Source organism: Antechinus flavipes, chromosome 2 (genome assembly GCF_016432865.1).
Source record: "Antechinus flavipes isolate AdamAnt ecotype Samford, QLD, Australia chromosome 2, AdamAnt_v2, whole genome shotgun sequence".
Classification (NCBI taxonomy): domain Eukaryota; kingdom Metazoa; phylum Chordata; class Mammalia; order Dasyuromorphia; family Dasyuridae; genus Antechinus; species Antechinus flavipes.
This window is the reverse complement of record NC_067399.1, coordinates 224370334-224395962: the sequence shown is the minus strand read 5'-3', so window position 1 is coordinate 224395962 and position 25629 is coordinate 224370334. Positions and strand designations below refer to the sequence as shown.

General features: G+C 45.9%; 3 protein-coding genes and 1 long non-coding RNA gene across 8 annotated transcripts in view; 2 read left to right on the top strand and 2 right to left on the bottom strand.

Moving 5' to 3' along the window:
* Positions 1-2206, top strand: part of TRIM54 (tripartite motif containing 54) — a 34031-nt gene extending 31825 nt beyond the window's left edge. The window contains exons 5-9 of the mRNA XM_051976262.1: positions 270-503; positions 647-669; positions 909-1033; positions 1575-1670; positions 2078-2206. Of these exons, the coding sequence (XP_051832222.1) occupies positions 270-503; positions 647-669; positions 909-1033; positions 1575-1669 (477 nt within the window). The 3' untranslated portion in view covers position 1670; positions 2078-2206. The remainder of the gene's footprint in view (positions 1-269; positions 504-646; positions 670-908; positions 1034-1574; positions 1671-2077) is intronic.
* Positions 2207-2701: 495 nt separating this feature from the next.
* Positions 2702-4190, bottom strand: UCN (urocortin). The gene is made up of 2 exons (XM_051976267.1): positions 3683-4190; positions 2702-3294 (listed from the first exon to the last, which is right to left on the bottom strand). Exon 2 carries the CDS (start codon positions 3266-3268, stop codon positions 2879-2881), a length of 390 nt encoding a protein of 129 aa, XP_051832227.1. The 5' UTR covers positions 3269-3294; positions 3683-4190; the 3' UTR covers positions 2702-2878.
* A 398-nt stretch (positions 4191-4588) lies between these two features.
* Positions 4589-25601, bottom strand: MPV17 (mitochondrial inner membrane protein MPV17). 4 transcript variants are annotated; one of them, XM_051976264.1, is made up of 8 exons: positions 25501-25601; positions 24597-24829; positions 7563-7678; positions 7248-7340; positions 7024-7119; positions 6609-6641; positions 6278-6330; positions 4589-5207 (listed from the first exon to the last, which is right to left on the bottom strand). In XM_051976264.1, exons 2-8 carry the CDS (start codon positions 24664-24666, stop codon positions 5138-5140), a joined length of 531 nt encoding a protein of 176 aa, XP_051832224.1. In that variant the 5' UTR covers positions 24667-24829; positions 25501-25601; the 3' UTR covers positions 4589-5137. The 4 variants fall into 4 exon arrangements, with proteins under 4 accessions (XP_051832224.1, XP_051832225.1, XP_051832226.1 ...); XM_051976265.1 differs by having other exon boundaries at positions 24597-24671; positions 25501-25594; XM_051976266.1 differs by having other exon boundaries at positions 24597-24719; positions 25501-25551.
* LOC127548735 (uncharacterized) lies at positions 5214-6810 on the top strand. 2 transcript variants are annotated; one of them, XR_007950459.1, is made up of 2 exons: positions 5214-6153; positions 6722-6810. It is a non-coding gene; the product is annotated as an uncharacterized LOC127548735 (long non-coding RNA). The 2 variants fall into 2 exon arrangements; XR_007950460.1 differs by having other exon boundaries at positions 6719-6810.
* Positions 25602-25629: the final 28 nt, after the last annotated feature.

Genomic DNA, 25629 nt, shown 5'->3' with positions numbered 1-25629 from the left:
CTTTGATCTCTCCAGCTCTTCCTCCTTCCCTCCCTCCCCGCCTTGGAGGTTAGACTATTAGATGGGACCAACCCTGTGTGGGGGGAGGTAACATCTATGAATACATGTGGGTATGTGACACCCCTCAGCTCTGTGACTCTCTGTGGGAGCTGACTCAGGGCGGGCCCCACAGCGTGGGTTCCAGGAGACCCTCTGGGCTTTTTCTGGATGCCTGAGACCCTTGGCTCTCGGAAAGACTCCCCCTTCCAACATCTCCACCCCAACCTCAGGACAATAGCCGCAGGCAGAAGCAGCTACTGGGACAGAGGTTTGAGACGCTGTGTGCAGTGCTGGAAGAGAGGAAAGCAGAACTGCTTCAGGTCCTGGCCCGGGAGCAGGAGGAAAAGCTTCAGCGGATTCGAGGGCTCATTCGTCAATATGGAGACCATTTGGAGGCCTCAAGCAAGCTTGTGGAATCTGCCATTCAGTCCATGGAGGAGCCACAGATGGCTCTCTACCTCCAGGTGGGGCAACTACAGGAGCAGAAGGTCTTAGTGACTGCTGGAGAGGGAGCGGGGTGGGACATGCTCCTGAAATTATGCTTAGGCTAGGTGGCTGAGGGAGCCAGCTGTTAGCCTCACTTTTGCTTTCCCTTTCCCCCCTGTAGCAGGCCAAGGAGCTGATTAAAAAGTGAGTCTGCTGTGTTGGGTTTCACGCTTAACTGGGGTGCAGAGATTGGTAAAGAGGAAGAGGGAGGGAGAGGATATATGTGTATGTGACGATCTGTGTCTGAGATGTCCTGCCCCGAGCAGGAAGGGATGGGGGCCCATTTGGGGGCCTGGGCTGGGGGATCAGGGTAGGCTTAGGAGTCTCAATGAAGGAGACCTCCTCAAGGGCATCTCAGGGTTGAGTTGAGCCCACTGTCGTAGGGTTGGGGACATGGCAAAGGTGGAGCTGGCTGGTCGGCCAGAACCAGGCTATGAAAGCATGGAACAGTTCTCAGTGAGTGTGGAACATGTGGCTGAGATGCTTCGGACAATCGACTTCCAGACTGGTGAGAGATCTGGGGAGAAACCAATAGGCTGAAGTGCTTGAACCAAAGGAAGGGGAGGAGGGGGAGGGGGAAGGTGAATTGGAGGTAATTTACTGAGATATGATCATAGATATGTAGAGAGAAGGGACCTTTCAGGTCATCTACTCCCACTCTCTTATTTTCCTTTTAGGAAATTGAAACTCAGAGATGTGACTCATCTAAAGTCACACAGATAGAACCAGAATCATAAGATGATAACTCTAGAAGCAGAAGGGACCTTAAAGGTCATCTAATCCAATCCCCTCCCTCGTTTTACACCTAAGGAAACTGAGTCCCAGCAAGGTGAAGTGAATTGTCCAAGGTGGCACAAGAAGTAGGTCTCAACGATAGGATTTGAACCCAGGTTATCTGATGGTAGGCATAAGATAGGTAGATAGTTCTGCGACCTCTAAATGATGTTGTCCAGTTGGGTTTGGAACTAATTAAAGGGACATGAAAGAGCTGAGGATTCGAGATGATAGAGTACAAACCTATGTAATTAGAATTTTTATATTTGCCCCAGGGGGTTCTGGGGAGGAAGAAGAAGAGGAGTTGGTGCTGGAAGGGGAAGATGGCAGTGCCGGCGCTGAGGAAGAGAGACTGGAGGCTTCTACTTAGGGTAAGTGAGCCCTAATAGGTTGTGGAAATGCCTTTCCAAAGACTGATTCAGTGAAAATAATAGGGAGTCAAAGCTAAAGCAGGTGGTGGATTGGCCCTTCTCGACTGCTTTCTAGCAGCCATAGAGCTAAAGTATCCGGGGAAGCTAAGGTATCGAACCCTCTGGGATGCAAGTGCCTCTCTTGGCCCCTATATTCCAGAGCCCCGAGTTTCTGAAGAATCATGTCCTCTCTATCCTTTCCCTCTCCCGGCCTTTCCCAAAGTGCTGGTTGTAGGAGATGCTGTTCAAGCACCGAACCAGAGGGGAGGCTCAGTAGCTTCTGCTCTACGCGGAGTTGGGTGCAGCCTCGGGGGTCCTCTCGGCACCTCTTTGATGCGCCCGCCCACCTAGCCTTTCCCTTGAAACAGGTCTGCGCCGAGCGCCTTAAGAAAACCTCCGCGGTTCCGGCAGGCACATAAGAATAACTCCGAAGACACGGGAGAGAACGAGTCTCCAAGCTGCCCTGAGGCTCAATAAAGGATGTTTGCTTTCTGGGGTCCGAATTCTCTGCTTCCGTCCCCGTAGCCTCACGGCCCCGTGCCCAATCCCTAATCGCGCGCTCTCTTTTCCCCATTCCCAAAGATCACTGTAGCCCCGCCCCCTCGCGGTCTCTTTTTAAGTTGGGGTCTATCAGTCCCCCAGGGAAGAAGCTCTACCCAGGTCAGACCCTAGCTGGAGACAAAGGGAGGGGGCGGCGGGTCACTGTTTACTCAGGTTTGGCGTGGGAAGCAAGCGGGCGAGTTTGTAGACCGGCTGATAGCCCCCTGAGGGCCAGCTTTCAGCGGGGTCTGGGATTGGGAAATGGATTTGTAACTGTTTTCTGAGAGTCCGGAGAAGGATCTGTCCCCTCTTCCCCTCACTCTAGGCTAGTCGGATGGGGTTCCACAGAAAGGGTTTGGGTCTGGCTCTGCAGAGTGGCTTGATCCAGGATCTCAGCCCGGTGTCCCGTCCCCCCACCCCGCCCCCGCCCCCGCCCCAAAGAGGGAGACACCGACTCTTCAACGCTTTTATTAGAAGACAGAAGCATGGTCCTCAGAAGGGAGCCGAACCCGGCCGCGCCGCGCACAATTCCGGGGGCTTCCAAGCCTGGTTCCGAGACCGGTCCCAAGACCCAAGACAACACCGCCTCTTAGGTCCCAGAGGGCAGAACGGGGTTGGCCAGCCCGGGTTCACTTGCCCACCGAGTCCAGGATGATCCGGTTCTGCTTGGCTTGCTCCCTCTGGCTCTGCGACCGTGCCTGTGCCAGCAGGGTCCGCATCAGGTGGAAGGTCAGGTCGATGGAAACAGGAGATTCGTCCCGTTTGGGCTTGGACCGATAGCTTAGGGGCGAGAAGAGGGCGCCTGTCCCAGCGGCCAAACGCGGGAAACGTTGGGTCAGTAGGAGGAGGGCACGGGCTCCCCCGGCCTGACTCCTGGGACTCCACCGCAAACTCCGGTCCAGACTCTTGTCCCGGGGGGGCACCGCCTCTAGAGGCCTCCGGCTGCAGGTGCTCAGGCGCAGCTGAACCAAGAGCAGCAGCAGTGCCGCCAACAGAACCGTGCGCCCCGGCCGTCTCATGGCGTTGGTGCCGCCGCCGCGGGTCCCTGGGAGGCACACACACAAGGGTAGGGCTCGCGGAAGGCTGGCTGGTGTGGGGGCTGGGGGGCGGCGGGTCCAGTGCTGCCCCGGCCCCTGGCCACTTGTACCCCTGCATGTTCCCCCCCATCGCAAGCTCGGGCACCGCGTGCCCTGCCCGACCGCGTCCGCCACGTGCCCCGAAGCCGCTGAAGCCAGGCGCGCACCCCAGCCACCCTTTTCTCTTCGATGGGAGATGAGGTCTGGGACACGTCCCGCGGCGGAACCATCCCACCTCCCAGCCCGCCCGGGAAGGGGACTAGGCTACCCAGCAAAGCAGCCGGGAGAGCAAGCAAGGAAGGGCTGGTCCGGGAGGCGCCGAGCGGGGGTGCGGTGCGCTCCCAACGAGCCACTCACTGGTTTCTCCGAGGGTGTTGCCTTGTGGGGGGTGGGTAGCAGAGCTTCGGTCACTGTCCCAATCCAACCGGAGTCTGGGAGCACGGGGCTGGTTGCCAGTGCCTGGGGAAGGCGGGTAGTGTCCCGGGGCTGCTGCCAGATTTATATAGGGACGGGGCAGCTCCGATTGACGTCAGCGAAGGACATGCACTGATTGTAGATGAACTGACAGAACCGCATCTCTGGGGCGAGGAGTGGACTGCCCCCCTCCTCCTCACCGGGGACAAGACCCCCTGGATGGAAATACCGCCAGCTACCTCTAGGGGTAAGCTCTGAGGAAGGAACCTAGAGTCCAGAGCGATGGGTCCGGACGTGGGCACTCAGGCTTGGACCGAAGGACCCAGGCAGACCTCACACCGTTTCCAATTAAGTAAATAGCATCTTCCCCTTTCTGCGCCCCCCTCCCGGGGGAAAACCTCTAATAATAAGGGAAACGTTTCCTTGCCGAGAAGGGGAAACCTAAAAGCAAACCAACAGCAAGATTGTGGAGCTGTCCGTGGTTCTTACTACAGCTTCCTGTCCACCAGTTTCAGCAGAAGAGGAATCTGAATTGTAGAGAGGAGAAAGGGGACAATACAGTTGGCACACAGCTCGGATAGCCCACGCTTCCAGGTCTGCAGCCAGAGACTGGGTCCAGAGGCTGTCCTCATGGGCAACAAGGACCAAATCCACTGAGCTGATTGTCTTTTCCCCAAAGGCTCCCTACCATTAGTACTTCTCTAGATGCCTAAAGGTCCAGGCTCTTTTAATTGAGGAATTAAAAGCAGATAGTCTTGGCCCCCAGGAAATCCCCATACCAAAGGGGGCACATTTTGATGACTCCATTAACCTGGGAAGATGAAAGCTATACAAAAAGGAATTACTCAGTGATCTACCAATTGTTTTTTAATTCTTAAACCAGGGAAGAAGGGTGGGAAAAGAATAGGTGCTGAGTTCTGCCTTCAGCCTAACAATTTTTCCCCAGGTCAGGGAGGACTAAAGAGTAGGATGGAATACTAAACAGCACCACAGGCCTTTGATTAAGTTTCTGTTGGAACCGTATTTTGTGTTCAGAGCCACAAACACTATCAATTATCTCTGCCATTTGGTTAAGGTAGAGGCATCTGTGAAGGTCTAGGGTGAATCCCGTTGGAGGGGGATGGGTTAGGAAGAGATGAGCAGAGAACCAGACAAAGACTGCATATAATAGTAGCAAGGGAAGCAAGATACATTCAATTTTCTTTTTCTAAAACTACCTGCAAAGTTGTACCATTTATTTACATTTCACAGGGGGAACTGATTCATTTCAGTGTTCCATCCCAGAAGTCCTTTCTGTCCAGTGGATGGCATCCTGAAAACTATCTGGGAGTGCTCTGAAGACATCTGAACCCATCCCTGTCCAGAAGTACAGCTCCAAGGTGGGGGGCATGAGAAGAGTCAGGATTGATGCGACTTCCAGGATAGGTAGGTGTTCCAGATAACAGCAACACACTGGACAAAAGCCAACCTGAGGAACAGGAAAATGCATCATTGAAAACAGGAGCAAGGGGGAAGGGGACAGAGATGAGGAAGACAAAGAAAAGCAATAGAGGGGAAGAGAGGAAAGCTGGAGAAGAGGGAGAGAAAAAAGCAGAAGATACAAAATTTCTCCCATAGGAAACTGGCAGGATTTATAATTTACCACCCAAGTCTTCTTCCTCTACCCCTTTCCCTTCTTAAAATAGTAATGATTGTACTGGGTCGGAAGCACAGTTTACCCAAGTCACTGTCTCATGGGAGAGCATGATCTCTCAAATACAACTTTTACAGGTAGAGAATTGCTCCACTTTTCTCAGTAACCACTTAAAACTGTCATTTAGGCACATATTCAAATGGTGTTTGAATGTTTCTATTTCCTGCCTGCACCAGCTTTTGGGATAATTTTTTGATTAGCTATTTTTTTGTCATTCTAACATTTCAAAGGGTTTCCCTTCATTCCAACATTTCAGGATTTGGAGAAATCCATGTTCACCATATGCCATGATGTATATGTATTTAGATTGTCTCCTCTTAGCTTCCCCCTTTCCACACTAGAGATCCAATTATAAGATTGCTTCCCTCCCAATCCCTGCAAATGTTTTGCCTTTCTCTGGTTGCCTTATAACCTTTCTGAGACTTGGAAATTAAATTGTATGATATTCATCAGTTTTATTGAAGGGTAGAAAAATGTTTTCTCTTTGACTGAACAGACATATCCTACCTGGCCTCCTGTCCTATCTGTCTGCCCAACCTAGGTAAGCAGCATCCTGGACTCTGTCCCTCCAGCAATGGCATCAGAAAAGATTCAGATGGAACAAGAAAAAGGACTGTGGAAGTTCGATCTTTTGGGAATTCTGTATAAGATTCAGAGGGCAAACTGAAGTGAATTCTGTGAGGGATTCTAAAGCACAAAGGAATATGAAGAGCCCTGATTGGTAGGCAGAACATTTTGGTTTGGGGGTTGAGGAGTTTAAGGACAGAATGAACAAGTAGCTTTCAGACTTCTAGTTTTGGACCTAAAATATTCTGGGAGATTAGAGATGGGTTTTTTTCCCCTACCTGTAAACAAGAGGGATGAGATAGAAGTTGGCCAACTGCACAGTAGGCCAAATCTGCAAAAAAAAAAAAAATATATATATATATATATATATACATATATATGTATGTGTGTGTGTGTATGTAAAATTATACCATTGTTTTATCTTGTAACAATATTTTCTGGCCCCCATTCAAAGAATTTTCACCTGACCCATCCCAACCCCAATCATGTGAATCCAGTCCAAAATGTAACTTTCTCAGGTCCCAAGTCATTCCCAGCCAAGATTCAATCCAGAGAAGGTCAAAGACCAGGACTTTCCACAGCCTTAAGAATGACTGATTTGTCTCTTACATAATAGTTGGTGATGAGGGCATCAGGGTAATCCTGAAGAAAAAAGAAAAAAGTTAAATCTTACACACCCTCCTCTTGACATCATATTCTTTTCCACCCTTTTCCATCAGCAGGGATCAAACTTGATTTATCCGTGACTCTACCCGAGACCAACCACAGTTTTCTACACAACGAAAACAATAATAAATTTGATTTTCCATGAGTGGGACTTCTTGGTGTTCAACGAGCATGGCTTCTGCCTTATGCAACAACTACCTTTTTCCCTATCACTAGACTAGAATTACCTATTAGGCCTCTGGATTTCCAACATTCCTCATTTGCTTGAGTTCTACTTTATTCCATTGGGGATCCCAAAGATCCACCTATATGCTCAACAAAATTCTCAGACTCAATCCAGTTTGGGTTCCACACTCACCCGCTGCAGTCTGGCCCAGTTGTCCTGGACTGATAATCCATTAAGTGTTCCAATCACTGGGAGCAAACACCCCAAAAAACATGGGGCAAAGCCCCCCTGAGAAAATAGGAAGAGAATGTTAGAAGAGCTCTGATGCTTACCTGTCAGAGACGGTTCTTTCTACACAGACACAGGTTCATATAGTCATAACCTCTTCTGACCCACCCTTCTTTCCTTCTGCTCACCTGATCGATTACCATCTTCTTCAGTGCATCCACTTTGGTGTTGCCAGGGATAAGTCGGTCCAAAACCCTGTACCAGCCACCTACCACAGGGCCCTGACTCAGGGCAGAAGGAGAAGCAAAAAAGGGAAACTTTAGCTAGTAAATAGTAATATTTTCCTCAAAAAGAATGAAATCACATCATAGGGGAAACAGCTGAGGACAAGGAGAGGGAGACTAGGATTAAAGACTGGCCATTAAGAGCCTGGAGAGTACAAGGAAAGACAAAGATCTGGGTCCACTGTCTAAACCATCTAGCCAACTATGGGTGTGACTCACCACAAAGCTGCAGCCTATGAAAGCCATAGTCAGGGTTCTTCGGACCTGGTGCTTCTCTAAACCCCGTTTCTCAATCAGCTGCTGAGAGACGACATCACCTATCCCCATCAGGGAACCTGGCAGTAGAAGATAGTTAGGTTCCCTCATTGGGAAAGCAAAGTTTTTTATTTTTTTTTAAATTTTATTTTATTTAATAATAACTTTGTATTGACAGAATCCATGCCAGAATAATTTTTATACAACATTATCCCTTGCAATCGCTTATGTTTCATTTTTTCCCCTCCCTCCCTCCACCCCCCCCCCAAGATGGCAAGCAGTCCTATATATGTTAAATATGTAAGTAAAGTTTTCTAAAAGAAGGAGCGAATCCTGTTAAGTAGAAGATTCTGGCAATCACTGCCTTCACCTCCTTCATCCCTGAGTTTGGGGTGGGGGGAAGATATCCTATTTTTTGGGAACTGCTCTAGACTGAGGGTCCCTCTCAGTTCCTGGACTCCAAGGATCATCACAAGGGTAACTGTGTCTTTGCCAGCTAATCCTTGAGACTCATATCAAGCAGGCTCCATCAAGATATTCCAAATAAGCAAGGAAATCCTTTTTATTTCAAGAGCTTTAAGGTGATTCTGAGGGTAAGCAAAGGACCCACCAGCTGCAGAAATGAGAACCTCAAATTCAGCTAGGACAACAGGGCAAGGTACTCCCACCAGGAATCCTGAGTTTGATTCTTGGCTTTATCTAAAATCCTTCTTTTCTCCAGTTATCACAGTCTTCATGAGAGCAGCAAAGGGCCCTGGCTTTAGTTCAAATCTCATCTCACCTCACCTGCTACCTGTATGCCCTCTGACAAGTCACTCAATTCCTCTAGGCCTCATTTTTCTTAGCTTTAAAATTCAGGAAGTTAAATGCAATGGACTCAAGATCCCAGCAGTCCTAGACCTATGACCTATGATCTGTGTGGAAGAGAATGAATGGGTCATTTCCAAACACACTGGTGCTACAAAAAAGGGCAGCTAAGCTGGTGAGGGACATAGAATAGATCTTGTCTTCTCTGACTCTCAGACAGCCCCAAACAAACCGATGTCTTCTTATCTCAGTCCCAGCTGGGTTTGGAAAGACACACATTTCCTCTGAGGCCTTAAAGGGAGACTGCAGAAGCAGTGACAAAAGCCAGAGGGAAACGGGTGTCTGTGGAGCCCACTATCACACAGCCCCATGCAGTCACAGATACCCCCCAACAGGTTCTGAGACAGACATTGATACTGAGTGCCGAGTGGGCTGTGGTGGGCTCTTGGGTGAGTGGGTGTGTGTACACGTGTTTTGAGTGCGCAAACATACAGAGGCCTCTGTGTAAAGTGACCAGTATAACTCCAGGTTTTTTCTGTGTCTTGCTGAGTAATGAAAGCACCCGCTTGGAGCCCCTCAACAGCGTCCCTGTGCCCTCAATTAGAACTAGGCAAACACATCCCTCCATCCCAACGTGTATCCTGGCTGGCTCTGACGTCCATGCTGGCTGCACGATCACCCTTCTGGCTCACATACCCAGTGCGCTCAGCTCTTTTCCCAACTCCCACGTTGTGGCCTGAGAAGTGGACAAGCAATAGCCAACAGCCAAATTGCTAAGTGCTGGAAGAGGTTAGTCAGCCCTGCTGGCACTCTTAGCCATGAAGCAGCCCCAGGCCCTCTTCCAGGGGAGCCCAGCATAGGCAGCTTGGCTATTGTCTCATTCATCTAAATCCTAAAAGGGTAAAGCTATTCTCCCCACTGCAAGAGCAAAGTGAATTAAATAACCAGTTTTCCTTACAGGAGGCTATATTCCCTGTCACTCAATAATACCCCTTAGGTTTCTATCAGACCCAAGAATAAAAGTGGAAGATTCTAACTAGTGCAGTGGGCTGTGGTACAAAGAAGAGGAGGGACCCCAGAATCTTGAGCAGTTCTGTTATGCTGGCCTGTTTCTTTCTACATTCACTCAGAGTGATTATAGCTATAAATATCTAGGAAGGGAAGAAGAATACCCATTACCCAGCTGACAGGGAGGTAATGGGCTCAGGGTACAAAATAAGACCTTTTTTTTTTTTTTTTTTTTTTGACATGGCTAATGCAGGAATTTGTTTTTAGCTACACAAATATGTTACAAGGGTTTTTATTTTTCTTTTAATGGGGAGGAAAAATGGGATCAAAAATTAACTAAAAATATTTTTAAAGGAACAGGAAAAAAAGTAGCACTTATTAAGAGGCAAGTGATTGGGAGGGGGTAGAGTCATATGCTGCCTTCAAATGGCAGACCACTGAGGGTGAGTAAAAAGGCTCTAGGAGGCTCAAGCAGAGTTCAATTTATCAGACCCTGTGGGGCTACAGTGTCTCTCATCAGCAGTATCTGAGTGACTGTGCTGAACTCCCACAGGACCACATAAACTTCAGAGACTTTGGCTCAGAATAATAGCTCTTGTGGTATAGGACCCTTTTCAAAAACTTTTACCTCCATCTCGCTTGACACCCCATCCCTGCCATGACTCTGTAAGATATAGACAGATCTCTTCTTTTTTTCCTTAGCTTTTGAAGAAACTGAGACAATCTAAAAAACTGGTGATTTACCAAAAGGTTATACAGTAGGTTAAGGGAATAGCTGGGGCTACAACTCAAATCTCTTGGTTTCTAATCTTCAACTCTTTTCACTCACTGTACTTTATAATATAGAGAGTTCAAGACCCTAACCTCCAGCCTCATTGTGTTGGTAAATGATGGGCCAGCAAGATGTCAAGATGGGAGATAGTGCTCTGTTTAGTATGTCCATCTGAGAAAGAAACCTGTGAGAGAAACCCTGGTGATAAGGAGACATAAAGTTTGGCTAAGTCACATTCTCTGAGAGGAAGGGGAAACTCAGAAATATATATGCTGTGGCCCCAAGGTTCAACCTGGTATTTTATCTCATGAACTCCCTTCCTAAACAAAATGATATTGCTAAAATACAGATCTGACCACACCATTCTCCTGTAGCTGCTCTCTATTTAGCCTTTAAGATAAAATACAAACTCCAGTGTGACATTTAAAGTCCTCTGTAATCTGGCTCCCACATCTTTTCAGAGCTATTGTCCATCATTGTCCTTCTCCTACTTCCATTTTAAGACCAAATGGCTGATAGTCTTCCCTGTTCACACTATCCCATCTCCAATCTCCATGCTTTTGTACACATCATCCCCCTGCTTGTAATACCCTTCTCCTCCTCTCCCTTATAACGTCCCTAGCTTCCTTCAAGGCACAGACCAGGCGCCACTTCCTAGAAGGGACCTTTTCTGATCTCCTAAGTTGTTAGTTTTCTCCTAGAAATCTCTTCCTATTTTGTTTACACACACTCAGCAATTGTGTTCGAGGCAGCATGTTGTAGTGAGCAGAGAAGTCGACTTGAATCTAGGAAGAGCCGGGACACAGACTGCTTGGGTGACAAGCCCCTCAAGCTCTGTTCTGGGCAGTTCTTTGAACTTTGAAGTTGTAGGAGGAATTGCTGATCTGCCCGGTAAAGAGAGTTCCACACACCAAGGACAGCACAGGTCTGGTCCCAAATCCTTTGTGTGTACCGACCAGGGCCCATGCTCTTTCCCCTCCCCCTGGCAAGTTCCCTGAAGGCAGAACTACTTAACATGGAGTTAAGCTGAACTGGCTCACACTCCACTGTTGCCCCAGCTCCCCGGAGCTCTTCAGGACGCATGTGCCCGGGGCAGTTCCCAGGGTGACTTTTATCCCCTGACCCAGTCTGACCCTCCTTCTAGAGGTCTAGCAGAGGGTGCCAATGGACATCCAACCTGATGACTCTTCATAGGACTACAGGGCAGCCGGGCAGTGAAGCCCCCAAGTGCCGCTGGCACCGAGCCTGCTGGGCAGATAGACGGTGCAGGCAATGCCGTCATTCTTCTGGGCTGGGGCCAGGTTCTGATGCTGTCACTCCCCGCTAGAGCCAGGATGGGAGCAGGGAAGAAGAAGGGAGGAGAGGGGTAAAGTCTAGGGGACTGGCCCATCCATGATTCCCCTCAGCAGCCCCACATGAACCGCAGAGAAGCAAGCCAAGAGACCCTGGAAAGGGGGGAACCTCTCTGCCCACCCTGGATTGACCACAACCCATGGGTCAAAAGGGAATCTGGAAGCAGAAGAGTGACGTTTTAATGTTGGGTTTTGGGGAGAGTATAGATTAAGGTAAATGAGGAAAAGGAGCCTGAACAGCTCCTGAGAGGGCTGAAAATAGGAAATATGTCCTTGAAAAGTAGGAGCCCTCGGTGGGTCAGAGCCACCGGTACTGCCGACTCACTCAGCCTCCCCTCCCTTCCTCCCCAGGGGCCTCTCAGGAGATTAAACAGTGTCAAGGTGGGCGCTTGGTCTGGCAAGAAGCCCAGGATGAGCTGGAACCACAGGACAGCAATGACTGGGGAGGGGAGGAAAGGAACAAGATGGGGCTCATCTCCCATGCTTCAGGAAGAAGGGTACCCTTAGAGCTCCAGGGGCCATAGCCTCCTGCTCCAGCCACCTGTTCCCTTTCTGAAAAGAAAAGAAGGGTTTCTGGGGCAGTGGAAAATGGATAGCTTTGCAGTTTATGGTGTCCTAAGTCCAGACCAGCAGAATCTGACTCCTAAGATCTGGGGTCTGGATCAGTCCCGGGAGGTTGGGAGGATTCTTAGAAACACAGGGCTTATAAACAAGAGTCCTTAAAGGTTTAGAGCAGTGACGGCCAACAGCACACAGGCAATAAGCAGCAAGGTCTGGACCCCAAACTGGAGGACAATTCATTGGGGACACTGGAAATTACTGTTCAGCTCTGGAAGTTAGTAACCCCAGAACGGAGATTGGGAGAACCAAGTCTCTCTGAGTATAAAAGTCTGTGCCCTCTTGACTATCCCAGATCTGAGCCCCAAGAACCGCAGAATGGAAAAGGGAAAGCACGCTAGCTCAACTGGACCTCTCCGTTTACACAAGAAGAACATGACATTCAGAGAAGAGGAGATTTTTATACAACCAGCAAATCAAAGAACTAAGAGTAGAACATGGTTCTTTGGAGGACAAGAGTCTTTGCATTCCACATGGCTTTCATCTCTGGGAAAAGTGAATTAGTTCCAGTGTCCCCAGGGAAGTTTAACACCTATCTGTGGCAGGTCCTGACACAGCCTCTACAGAAGGAAAGGACAAGGCTGACTCAGTTTCTCCAAGACCCACAGGCTTACCTATAATATAATAATAGCCAATCCAGAAGCAGAAACCTTTTCCCTCCAGATTCTCCTGGTCCAGATTCAAACTCCCTGGGGCCTGATCAAAGCAACCATCCTCAGACATGGCAAAAGTCAAACTCTATGCCGATGCCAACCAGTGGAAGGGTTCATTCCTGGTGTGTTCTCCACAGCAGCCCAGCAGGTCAGGGAGAATGGGTTACAATGAAGACAATAATAGGGCTGGGATTAGGAGAGATCTGTCTACTTGTGACATTTAGTAACTAGGGAACTCTGATCAAGTCATTAAATCTCTGCCTAAGCTTTCTCTTTTGCAGAATAAGGAAACTGATGGCAGGAGTAAGAACCTTACAATTTTGTAGTGAGGATTAACAAATATATGTAAAATGTTCTGTAAAACACACAAGTGCTATGTAAATGTAATCTGCTATCATTAATAATATAAATTGGTTCTAGGTCATTCATGTCCAGAAAAGAAAAGGGCAGAGAGGGCTGAGCCCTCTCATCTTGGTCTGTAGTTTGGTCAACTCTGAATACTGGAAATACTGGGAAGCCTGAAAGACCTCCTGGGAACCAGGGTCTTCTGGAGGGGATCTAGTAGGTCAGGGTAGACCTCTGGTCCAGTTTGTACTCTAACCCAGAACAAGACCCTTAAGACAAGTCCTGAAACTCAATTGGCTTCTGCAAAGAATATGAAGGGGAAAGAGTTTTGGTCCTCAATCCTAACCTGGTCATACGTCCAGGAACTGGGAGCATCTAAGGATGATCTGCTCACTCTACTATAGTCTCATCAACTCTCCCTAAAACAACCTCAAGCTTCTCATCCGCGGTCAGAAAAGACTTTCCAGGCTCACTCCCAGGAAGTGAGAAAAAAGACAAAAGGGTCATCCCTCTTTTCTCCCCAAGTCCACCCTGGGACCTTCCTCCTGGCAGCTGCCAACTCTGGACAAATGTAGAAGCTGACCGGGCACAGAGCCCAGCGTGTCAGTTCCCATCATGGCCACACAGTGCAGCATGAGTCACCGCACACACGCAGCCCAGGTGAGTCACTGCCCTGGCGGGCACGCCGAGGACAGGACAGGGGTGGTCGGAACACAGTGGGCCGGGTAAGGACCCAGGGGAGTCTGAGGCAGGAGGATGAGATGGGAAGAACTCAGCTACTCAGGGCCACTGATTTCAGAGTTGGATTGATGGGGCAGAAGATAGGAAAAAGGTCTTTAGCACCTGTCTCTGTGTGTCTATGGAGAAGTTATCTTTTCCTCTCTCAGGTTCATTTCATATTGACTGGAGACTTACAAGAGAGAAGTCCAGTCTTTTCATAACCAGAGAGCATTGAGATCTGGAAGGCAGATCTCTAATTTCCTTAAGAGTAGCTGGAACCCCAGTTCCTCATATCAGCAGCTGGCTACTCTCAGCTGTCTGCTAGCCACTTCTACGTAGGAGCTGACAGGTTTATTGCTCTATAAACTCACTGTCTGTAACTTGAGACACTAACCATACTCGGTGGCAGTTCTCTCTAACTGCCCCTAACTTCTATCTGCCACTTCTACCTTGTGGTTTCTTTGCAGCCTTCTGCCTTTCCACCTTAAGCTGTTGACATCTTTTTATTAAAATCACACAAAAGGGGCAAACTGCCAATACACAAAGCATTTAAAGCACAGGCATGAAAAGACAAAAATGATTACCTAATGTGTAATAAAATTCTGAATAGACACCATTAAGTTAGTTTACGTTATATGAAGTCCTGTTTGGTTAGAGAAGGGCCATCTCGATCTGGGAATCAGCTTGAGAAACTTTTACTCCAATTTGGGGACCTTGATTCTCATGGACAGTTTTAACTCCTTCATTACTCTAAAGAGTATTGAAAGAAGAAATTGCATGGAGCCACAACACTAACTCCTCTGCCCTCTTTCCTTTATGTTGTCTTGGATTGCCCAGAACCCTACCCCAAGGCACACCCAGTAGTCTGGAACTGTGGCCAAGGTCCCTTCAACTAACAAACTTAATTGCATGTGGTCCTTTAAAGATGCTATGCCCTAATCTCCAAGGAAAGCTCATTTGTTAAAGAATCATTGATAAAATAATCATTGACTCTAGTGAATTACTATATTGACCTTTTTCCAGGTTATACATTTGTCTCTGCACAAAGGACTGAATCTACAGAAAATCGCAGACCTCCCCAATAAGTCTGAGTAAATGGTTTTCATGAGTGGGCTGACCTTTCAGGGCTCTTCAAATCACATCTCATGAATAGCTTTTCCTTGTATCCTCACTTGAGGACGGCCCTGGCCTGTGAGGCCTTGATCAGAAAAGTGTAAGAGGAAAAAGAATCTATCCCTAGAGGAAGGAGGTAGCAAGTACTGGGGACTAACAGATGCTATTGCCCTTCCATCCGTTAAGGACAGCCATGACACCAAAGATTATGGTGAGAATGAACCAGAGGACTCCAAGCACCTTGTTTTTATTATACTTGTAGAACCACCTCATCCTGGTGGATAGGAGTAAGGAGAATTTGTCCTACTGATGCTTCCATGATGGTTAGCAAATAGGATTTGAAAGATGTGGGAGGGATTTTATAGCTTCCTCCCCATAACAGAGGGACCCCAGGATGGGGTAACAAAACAGTTTGTTTTCTACAGAGAACTAGAATTCAGAAAGTAATGAACAAAGTTGCTTAAGACTGGTTGAATCCATTGGTGGATTCAACCAATCAGAAATGGGTCTATGTATTCTTTTCAACCATAGTCTTATCACGGACCCCGATCTGGCTTAAACTAGTTGGGGTCAATGACCTGGCAAAGGGAAATGGGGAATGAGTATGCTTAATAGACTAACTGCATATTAAAACACACACCTTGTAGGAGGAGTTTTCACCATTTTTATACATAGGATCCCTCCCAAGGGAGAGGAATATATCTAGGAGGGCATGAAGGAGGTAGAGAAGGAAGTGCTGTGAGTCAGCAATTAACCAATTGGGACCCTCTCTCTGAGAGGAGACTGAGTGGTACATAGAAGGGGTTTGATTAATAAAAGCACACTCTCTTCTGTAGCAACGGTACTTCTCCACCATAAGGATGCCCCTACTTCCTGTAGAAGTATAATAAATACTCCTTCACTCACTGGGGAGACATTTCCTCAATTTGAGAGGCCTTGAACCCCTGACTATGTTCATAACAATCTGGGGGTTTGTCCAGGATTCTGAAGTCCACTGGGCCAGCCTTGGGTCAGGGAGGTATGAAAGAATGCTTAGGATTAGAAAGGCAGCCATGAAAACTTGGGAATTGAGGTATTTGTCCAGTCCAGAAGTGACAGCCACCAAGAGGAATTTCCCAGTGAGGACCCTGAGTGGAACAATAATGATGAAGTTAATAGGAGACATAACAAGACTTGAGTGAATTGATGAAGGAAGGTATTAAAGGCTCATTTCCAAAGTCCCAGAACTTCAATAAGGCATTTGAGATAGATCAGGGAAAAAATGAATCGCCTTTACAGTTCCTAGAGAGAATAAGGGAAAGGATGAGAAAATATTCAGGACTAGGTCCACAAAACCCAGTAGTACAGAATATGTTGAAAGCAAATTTGGTGACCTAAGTATGGCTGGACATTAATCAGAAGTTATAAAAATTAGAATGAAAGACCATTGATGAATTGCCCAGAAAAGCTCAAAAAGAATATGTAAGAAGGGAAGATGAAAAGCAGAAACAGAAAGCTAAGGTGATGTTGAAGACTTTCAGGGAGGTGATGAGAAAACCCAGTCCTGGGTCCAATGGAAGGTATGGCCCCTCCTGGACTCCACAACCAAGAAGGGAAGATGGATGGAGACTAAGAGAGGGAGCTAGTGGCCCTGGGTGAGTGGAGAGTGAAGGTAGCAGGGGAAGAGTAGAAAACTTTTTCTGTGGAAAAAAAAAAAAAAAAAAGAAACTGACCTGAAGCAAAGAAGGAAAAATGGGTGGTACTCCTGTTACTACTGAATGAAGAAAACTAGGGGCATCTGGGATTCCTTAACGATTAGGAAAGTAGGAGAGGAAGTAGTCTTTGTGATAGACACTGGACCTGAGAGGAGCAATAGCTCTGTGTTCTCCCCAAAAGATATGGATTATTAAAAGAACAAGTAAGTTACAGGGGCAAAAGAGGAAGAATTTAAAGTAGCAGTTACTGAAGAGATAGTGATTAGAAAAATGGGAAAAGACACAGAGGGGAATATTAGGATGAAATTATTGTTCATACCAGTGGTGGTTTGGAATTGGGAGGAGAAGTGGTAATAAAATATATCTCCTCAGTATTGAAAAAGAATTGGACACAGAACAATTGGACTGGAAAAGGGAACAGGGGAAGAATGAACATTCCACCCATTATAATTAAGTTAAAAGATACAGAAGAGATTATATTAGACAATATCCAATCCCTATGGAAGAAAAGTTGAGCCTTTGGTCTGAAATAAAGAAACTAATTTGTTAAATATGTATTATTAGAACCCTGTTATGTTTCCAATATTGTCTGTAAAGAAGTGAGATAGGTCTTATTGAATAGCATAGGATTTGAGAACTATAAATAAAACAGTGCAAGTTAGTGGTCCTTATATTCTCCTGAGTAAAGTACCATCAGAACACAAATGGTTTAGTGTAACAGATCTAAAAGATGCTTTCTGACATGTCCATTGGATATAGGTAGTAGAGAAATTTTTGCATTTACATGGGCTTTAAGGTGCCAATCGTTTCAATGGCAGACATTTCTTAGAATCAGTATTAAAGGAATTCATAAGGCCCCTTGAATAGTCCTTTTTTAAAAAAATTATTAAAATATTTTATTTTATTTTATTTTATTTTTTAAAATAACTTTTTATTGACAGAACCTATGCCAGGGTAATTTTTTACAGCATTATCCCTTGCACTCACTTCTGTTCCGATTTTTCTCCTCCCTCCCTCTACCCCCTCCTCGAGATGGCAAGCAGTCCTTTGCATGTTAAATAGGTTACAGTATATCCTAGATACAATATATGTGTGCAGAACCAAACAGTTTTCTTGTTGCACAGGGAGAATTGGATTCAGAAGGTATAAATAACCCGGGAAGAAAAACAAAAATGCAAGCATTTTATATTCATTTCCCAGTGTTCTTTCTTTGAGTGTAGCTGCTTCTGTCCATCCTTAATCAATTGAAACTGAATTAGCTCTCTTTATTGAAGAGATCCACTTCCATCAGAATACATCCTCAAACAGTATCGTTGTTGAGGTATATAATGATCTCCTGGTTCTGCTCATTTCACTCAGCATCAGTTCATGTAAGTCTCACCAGTCCTCTCTGTATTCATCCTGCTGGTCATTCCTTACAGAACAATAATATTCCATAATGTGCATATACCACTATTTACTCAACCATTCTCCAATTGATGGGCATCCATTCATTTTCCAGTTTCTAGCCACTACAAACAGGGCTGCCACAAACATTTTGGCACATCCAGATCCCTTTCCCTTCTTTAGTATCTCTTTGGGGTATAAGCCCAGTAGAAACACTGCTGGATCAAAAGGTATGCACAATTTGATAACTTTTTGAGCATAGTTCCAAATTGTCTCCAGAATGGCTGGATGTATTCACAATTCCACCAACAATGTATCAGTGTCCCTGTTTTCCCACATCCCCTCCAACATTCCGCATTATCTTTCCCTGTCATTCTAGCCAGTCTGACAGGTGTGTAGTGGTATCTCAGAGTTGTCTTAATTTGCATTTCTCTAATAATGATCTGAAGCATATTTTCATATGTCTATAAATAGTTTCAATTTCTTCGTCTGAGAATTATCTGTTCATATCCTTTGACCATTTATCAAATGAAGAATGGCTTGATTTCTTATAAGTTAGAGTCAATTCTCTATATATTTTGGAAATGAGGCCTTTATCAGAACCTTTGACTATAAAAATGTTTTCCCAGTTTATTGTTTCCCTTCTAATCTTGTCTACATTTGTTTCGTTTGTACAAAAACCTTTCAATTTGATATAATCAAAATTTTCTATTTTGTGGTCAGTAGTGATCTCTGGTTCTTCTTTGGTCATAAATTCCTCCCTCTTCCACAGGTCTGAGAGGTAAACTATCCTATGCTCTTCCAATTTATTTATAATCTCATTATTTATGCCTAGGTCATGAACCCATTTTGACCTTATCTTGGTGTACGGTGTTAAATGTGGGTCAATGCCTAGTTTCTGCCATACTAATTTCCAATTTTCCCAGCAATTTTTGTCAAATAATGCGTTCTTATCCCAAAAACTGGGATCTTTGGGTTTGTCAAACACTATATTATTAAAGTTATTGGCTGTGTTGTTCTTTGAACCTAACCTATTCCATTGATCAACTAGTCCCTTGAATAGTCCTTTTGCAATATGTGGGTGACTTGCGACTAAACGAAAAGAAGAAAAATGAGGTAATTGCAGGGATCATTAGTTTATTTTCTGGGAAAACAGTGATTAAAGGTATCAAAGGAGAAGTTGTAGTTTGTGAAAATGGATGTGAAGTGTAATGACTGTGCTAGCACCCAGGACACCCCAGAATCAGCTGGACTCAGGATAAGCAAAAGTCCTTAATCTTTATTCTCGGCCCCCAGATGCAGGATTGAACAGGATGGAAGCAGAATCTCTGCGACCACTGAGAGTGTGTCCCTGGCTAGCTTTTCTCCACCCCCTAGTCCCTCCTACAATCCTCTCTACACCAATCATTGAGCCAGTATGGATAGTGGAAAGGACCATTTTCCAAGCATATGCCCATAGAGTATCATCCAATCAGTAATTGGCCTCAAGCACTTGGCAGTCCTGACCTCAGTGCATTGAATTCAATAGTCATAGCCCTCTACAGTGAAGTACTTAGGATACTTAATTAGTGAGGGAAAAAGGAAGATTAACCCAGAGAGAGTAAGGAGAACACTGGAACTATCAAAGCCAAAAACAAAGAGGGAACTGAGGAAATTTTGGAGTTTAGTAGGCTATTGCCAGTTATGAATCAACTCCCATGCTCAATTGGCCAAAGATGTATACAAGAAGCTGGGAGAAGAATAGTTGGATAAAGACAGTGGGGGAGGAAAGACAGTTGGAAGAGCTGAAACAGGCCCTGATCAAAGAACTAGTACTAGCTTATCCACAAACCATTTCATCTATCTGCCACAGTGGAAAAGGATAGGGTTTTGGGATGCTGATTCAATCATGGGCTGGACAACAGCAGTCTGTGGCATTCCTGTCCCAGCTGCTGGACCCAGTGTCTCAGGGCTGGCCTAAGGGTAGCAGCCTTGGCCCTGTTAATAGAAGAGAGTAGGAATTGACATTTGCGAGAGCTCTCATACTTAGTACTCATCATCAAGTGAGAACCATTTTACATCAGAAAGCAAGTAGGTGGTTTACCAATTTTAGAATTTTGAAATACAAGCCAATACAGATGGAGAAGGAGTAGCTAATAGTAGACAATGTGGTTAATCCAGCTGCCTTCCTAAATAGAGGAGATCCTAATCAAACATTAGAACACAATTGCTTAGATGTAGTGGATTATCAAATCAAAATAAGACCAGATCTGAGGGACATAACTTTGGGAACTGGGGGGGAGGGGGAGGAGGAGATAGTTTACTGACGAATTGTTCTATGTGATTAATGGAAAAAGGTGCATTGGACAGGCAGTAGTGGATGGGAAGAATAGATTAATTCTTAAAGCAGGAGTCCTTCCAAAAGACTGATCAGCACAAACTGCATTAAATCAGGCCCTGAAGATAGTAAAAAATAAGGGACAATTTATACTGATTCAAAATATGCTTATGGGGTAGTGCATACTTTTAGAAAAAATTGGGAAGAAAGATGACTAATGGCTGGTAAGTGGAAAGAACTGACACATGGGGAATTAGCTAAACAAATGTTGGAAAATCTATTAGGACCAATAGAAATGGCAATAGTACACATGAGAGGACATCAGAGGGGTCCTGAAGCCATGGGAAACCATTTGGCAGATGAGGTGGCAAAGGAGGCGGCAAACCAAGAGGAGGCTAGAATGTTGGCAGCACCTGAATTCCCTTTTTCAAGATTCTACCAGTGTTTTCTCAGACAGAAGAGGGGCAGATGAGAGAGGTAATGGTTAGGGATGAGGGAGGATTTGGTTTGAAAATGCTGAGAAAAGAGATAGCCAGGATGAGATGATGAGTGCATGGGGCTATCTACAATAGTCAAAAAGGTCACTGAAGGATGCCCAGTGTGCCAGAAGATGAACTGAAAGGTCATGACAAGGAGGCAGGGAGCCAGGGCTTTGCCCCTTTGAAAGTGTTCAAATAAATTCCACTGAGATCCCGCAATAGGGAGAGTGAAATACCTGCTGGTAACTAGATCATCTGACAGGATGGGTGGAGGCTTATTCCCAGCTCTGCCACTTTGAGTGGAGTGAAGAGGATAGAGCAAATGAGCTGGTGGAAAGGACAGATTCGGACAACAGGACTCACTTCACTTCAAAGATGCTGCAAAAGACCACGAGGGCTTTACAAGTGGAATGGCAGTTCCGTACTTCATGGCATCCACCCTTTCCAGGGAAAGTAGAAAGGATGCGTCAAACACTTAAGAAATATGACCAAACTGATCACTGAACCCAGACTTCTTTGGACCAAATGGTCGCCCCTTATTTCAATGAGAATCCATATGGCTCTTGGGGGGATACAGGGATAACCATGTGAGAGGCTATTTGGGTTAAGAGGGTCAGAGACCAAGAATGAGGTCCTGCATGGCATCATTTCAGATCTTAAATGCAAAGGACTACTTGCCCAAAACCTGTCCTTGGAGTCTGCTGTACAATCCTTCCAAGTGGAAGACTAGGTGCTGATTAAACCCTAGAAGGAGGCAAAGCTGCAATCCAGCTGGGAAGGTCCCTGCTAGGTACTCCTGACTACACAAACCACAGATCAGACTTTGGAGCGTGTTGGACTCATTTCACCAGAGTAAAGAGTAAAGAGTGAAACAGGAGGAGTGGACTGTCCAGCCAGGTGATTTCCTATTGAAACTGATCCTCCAGAAAGCTGGACCTACTGTGGGATAGAGGCTGGGGAGTCATAGTCTCAGGACTTATACTCCTGTGAACTGAGGAGTATTTTGTGGGCAATTCTGTGTGCAAAAGGAAGGTTACAAGTCCTCATAATGACTAGACCTAAGGGACTGATTTGGGTTAGTATATCAATGGTTGGACTCTGTAAGATTATATTTTTATGCCTTTCTCTCTGTTCAAACTCAAAATGTGGTTGAGGCTCATCATCATCTGGAGTCTAGGGATTGTGTGAGGGTGCAAGGTAAATCCTTGGCTGAGTTAAAGGAAGAGGATAGTGTTTGTGGTAATGGTTGGTATACTCTGGGAGAGGGCTCTCCAAGTAAGATTAAGATATGAGTTAATTTGGTGAAAACCAGGAATGCCTCCACAAATGATTCAAATAGATGTCTGTCACATAATTGAATGTGGGGACATTGATAATCAAAGGAGGCTAAGAGGTGAGCGTAAAAAATTTTATGTGAACAAGAAACCAGCTGAAACTCCAGATGTGGAATATAGTGGCCTTCCCTTGCCCAGTTTGGGATGATATATGGTGGATCACCCAGTATAGGGGTTGGATTCAAGATTATCATGAAGGGTCCTCAACAGGAATTAAAAGATAACAACCTTTAGGGGTATGACAGCCCAAGTGTGAGAACTAGAGTACAACCACATACATACATACACATATATATATATCACAATCAAAAAGGCAGATAGAAGTATGAACAGGACCTTTGGAATGGGAATGGATGTTAGGAGGAAGGATCCCATGGGTAGATTTAGGGTTCTGGTGCTCAATCCTAACCCATTCCAAATCTGGAAGCCAGACCATATACTTCCCTGGGTCCAGGAAACCACCAAGTGGAGAAATGTTAAATGTAAAAGACACTTCCACAAATGACCCCAAAGGAGTCAAGACAGTAGAAATAAAAGACTAAGGAAGATAGTAGAACTAGAGACAGAATTTGGGGATACTAGTATTTGGATGGAACAGGTGAAATACAATGTTTAGAAGCCTAAATAAGTGACTGTTAAGCTTCAGGTAGACCAATAGCACATGTAGTACTATTTCCTTTAGAGCTGGAGGGTCACCAGGCTGACTTTAAGTGCATAGTAAGGCTGTTCTCCAACAGCACTGCAAAAAAGTGTACTCCACTCTCCCTCCTGTTTCCACCAGTCAAAAAAGATGTCACTAAAGGTATTCCCGCCATCTCTGAGATCAGCAATCATTCTGCCTGGCTTCCAAGAGAGGGAGAAGGATGTTGGGACCTAGGCAGAATGGCCCTTTGCACCCAGCAGTGGAATGTGACTATGGTCAAGGGTGACAACTTCTCAAGAATGACAACCCCCAGGGAAGATTTATGGTGGTTCTGTGGGAGAAAAACACTGCAACCAACTCTTCCACTCTCCTGGGCAGGTACCTGTGCAATGGTACAATTGGCTATCCATTCACTCTAGCAGAACCCTGACACAGATGAGGAAGGTCAAGAGAATAACAGATGGAAAAGGGAGGTTGAAAGCTCCCACAGTTCATCTGATGACAGAATCTATTTGGGTGCTACTGTAATATCACATGTTCAAAGCTAGGAGTTAAATAGCAGCAGGATTTGAATCTTTCCTTTTTTATTGATCAACCATCAATAAGAATATCTACTATAATTAACAAGGGTTCATTAGCTATACAAGAGATACAGTCAAGGGTATAACCAGTCAACTGGAGGCAACCAGAGAATGGCTTGGGAAAATAGGTTAGCATTAGACATGATTCTTGCCAAACAAGTTGGTGTATGTAAAATGCTACCAGAAGGAGTATGCTGTAATTTCATCCCAAACAATACAGCTCCTGATGGAATTATTTCAAAAGCATTTCAGGGTTTAACTGCATTAGCAAAAGAGTTAACTGACAATTCAGAAATAGAGAACTCGATTACAATGTGGCTGGAGTTATGGTTTGCAAAATGGAAAGAAATAGCAGTGTCCATTCTAACCTCCCTAATAGTGGCAGCTGGGATACTCAGGAGTTTGGTATTGTATTTTACCCTGTGTAAGGAGATTAGTACAAAGATTGATTGAAACATCAATAAGTAAGGTGACACTATTTGGGGTAAAAATACAAGGGTCTGCGAATATCAGGAGGATATCTAAGGAAACTTATAATTCACCATATAATGAGGAATGTGAAGTGAAGTTGAGGAAATTTGAGACCAAAAATAATAATAAAATGTGGAAACCAAATTCGTGTTAAAAGGAGGGGGAAATTGTAATAGACAATCCCCAAAATGAGGTAACAAAACAGTTTGTTTTCCACAGAGAGCTAGAATTCAAAAAGTAATTAACAAAGTTACTTAACAGGTGGATTCCATGTATCCTTTTCAACCACAGTCTTACCACAGATCCCTATCTGGCTCAAACTAGTCGGGGTCAATGACCTGGCAAAGGCAACTGGGGAAGGAGCACACCATGTAGGAGTTTTCACCATCTTTATACATAGGACGCATGACTAAGGGAAGGGAACATATCTAGGAGGGCATGCAGAAGGCGGAGGGAGGTGCTGTGAATTAGCAGAATATTAACCAATTGGGAACAACTGAGAGGAGACTGGGTGGTACATGGGAGGGGTCTGGTTCATAAAAACAAGCTCTCTCTTCTATAACAGGTGAGTTCCTCGGCAAGGATGTTCTCACTGGGGAGACTTTTCCTCATTTGGGGGGAGGGAGGGTCTTGGATCCCTTTCACATTCATAACACTCCCCAAGGATGCAGCCAAACTCCCTCCCGGTTCCAGGGAAATACTCACCAGCCGTGATAATCTGAACCTTCCATGGGTGAGCAGCCAGTGCTTGCTGGTATGCCCGCCAGAGAATCATGCCTCCTGTCGGGATAGTGGGTCCGGAAGCATAGCTTTAGCATTGGAATGGGTCTGCCATTTTACAGACGAGAAAACAAAGGCCCACAGAGTGATTTGTCCAGTTAGCAAGCTGGAGAGCTGAGATTTGGGCTTAGGTCCTGACTCCAAATCCAACATTCTTCCTAGGGAAGTAAGATGCCTTCTGTATCCCTACCTGTGCTCCCTAACCCCCACCACGAAATCTACCCCTCCTCTTCGGGCAGTCTCACGTGTGCTAAAGGTGGCTTCCCGTGGGCGCTTAGGGGCAGGACAACCACTGTGTCCCAAGGCCTGCTGGGTCTGGGAGACGTAACCCACGAACATGCATGAAGCGCCTGCTTGGGTCTGAGTGAGTCGTTCCCCACCAAGGCGCTCACTTTGCACCAAGTGATGAGGTCAGCCCTAAGAGGGACACCTTCTAGCTTTCTGGCAGGGAAAAGGCCTATCCCCCCCTTAACTCTTGGAGCTAGAAAGACCTTAGAGCGGGATTGGACTTTGGGGACTGGACTGAAATCTGGGACTTCAGATTTCACGGAATCGACCCTTTTCATTATACAGATGGGGAAACTGAGGCTCAAGGAGGTTGAGAGATTTGTTCGAGGTCACAAAGTGAGCCAGTGGCAGGGGCGAGACTCAGACCGGAGCACTATAGCCCAGCCCGATCCGGGGGGTTTCACCAGGGAAGAGCAGTGACCGCAGGAAAACAAACATTCGGCGTCCACGCGGCCAAAGGGGATGACGTCATGCGCATGGATGCGCGTGCGCGCGGGACGTATCACGGAAAAACGGAGAAACACGGAACCAAACGACTCACCTCAATTAAAGCCCCAGTTAGGGAGTGCGCTCCCAGCTCATCCACACAAGACTTCCGATGCAAGGTCCGCCCCATCCGTTTGGGGGAAAAGCTCCGCCCTGGAGTCCGGGGCTTCTTTGGCCCTCTCGG

What these genes read in the sequence shown, in the direction of transcription:
- UCN (XM_051976267.1), bottom strand. Translation starts at nt 3,268, where the DNA reads ATGAGACGGCCGGGGCGCACGGTTCTGTTGGCGGCACTGCTGCTGCTC.
- MPV17 (XM_051976264.1), bottom strand. Translation starts at nt 24,666, where the DNA reads ATGATTCTCTGGCGGGCATACCAGCAAGCACTGGCTGCTCACCCATGG. An exon ending in ACTGGGCCAGACTGCAGCGG is followed by an intron (nt 6,642 to 7,023) that starts GTGAGTGTGGAA and finishes TTTTTTCTTCAG; the next exon opens with GATTACCCTGATGCCCTCAT. An exon ending in CCCTCATCACCAACTATTAT is followed by an intron (nt 6,331 to 6,608) that starts GTAAGAGACAAA and finishes TTTTTTTTGCAG; the next exon opens with ATTTGGCCTACTGTGCAGTT.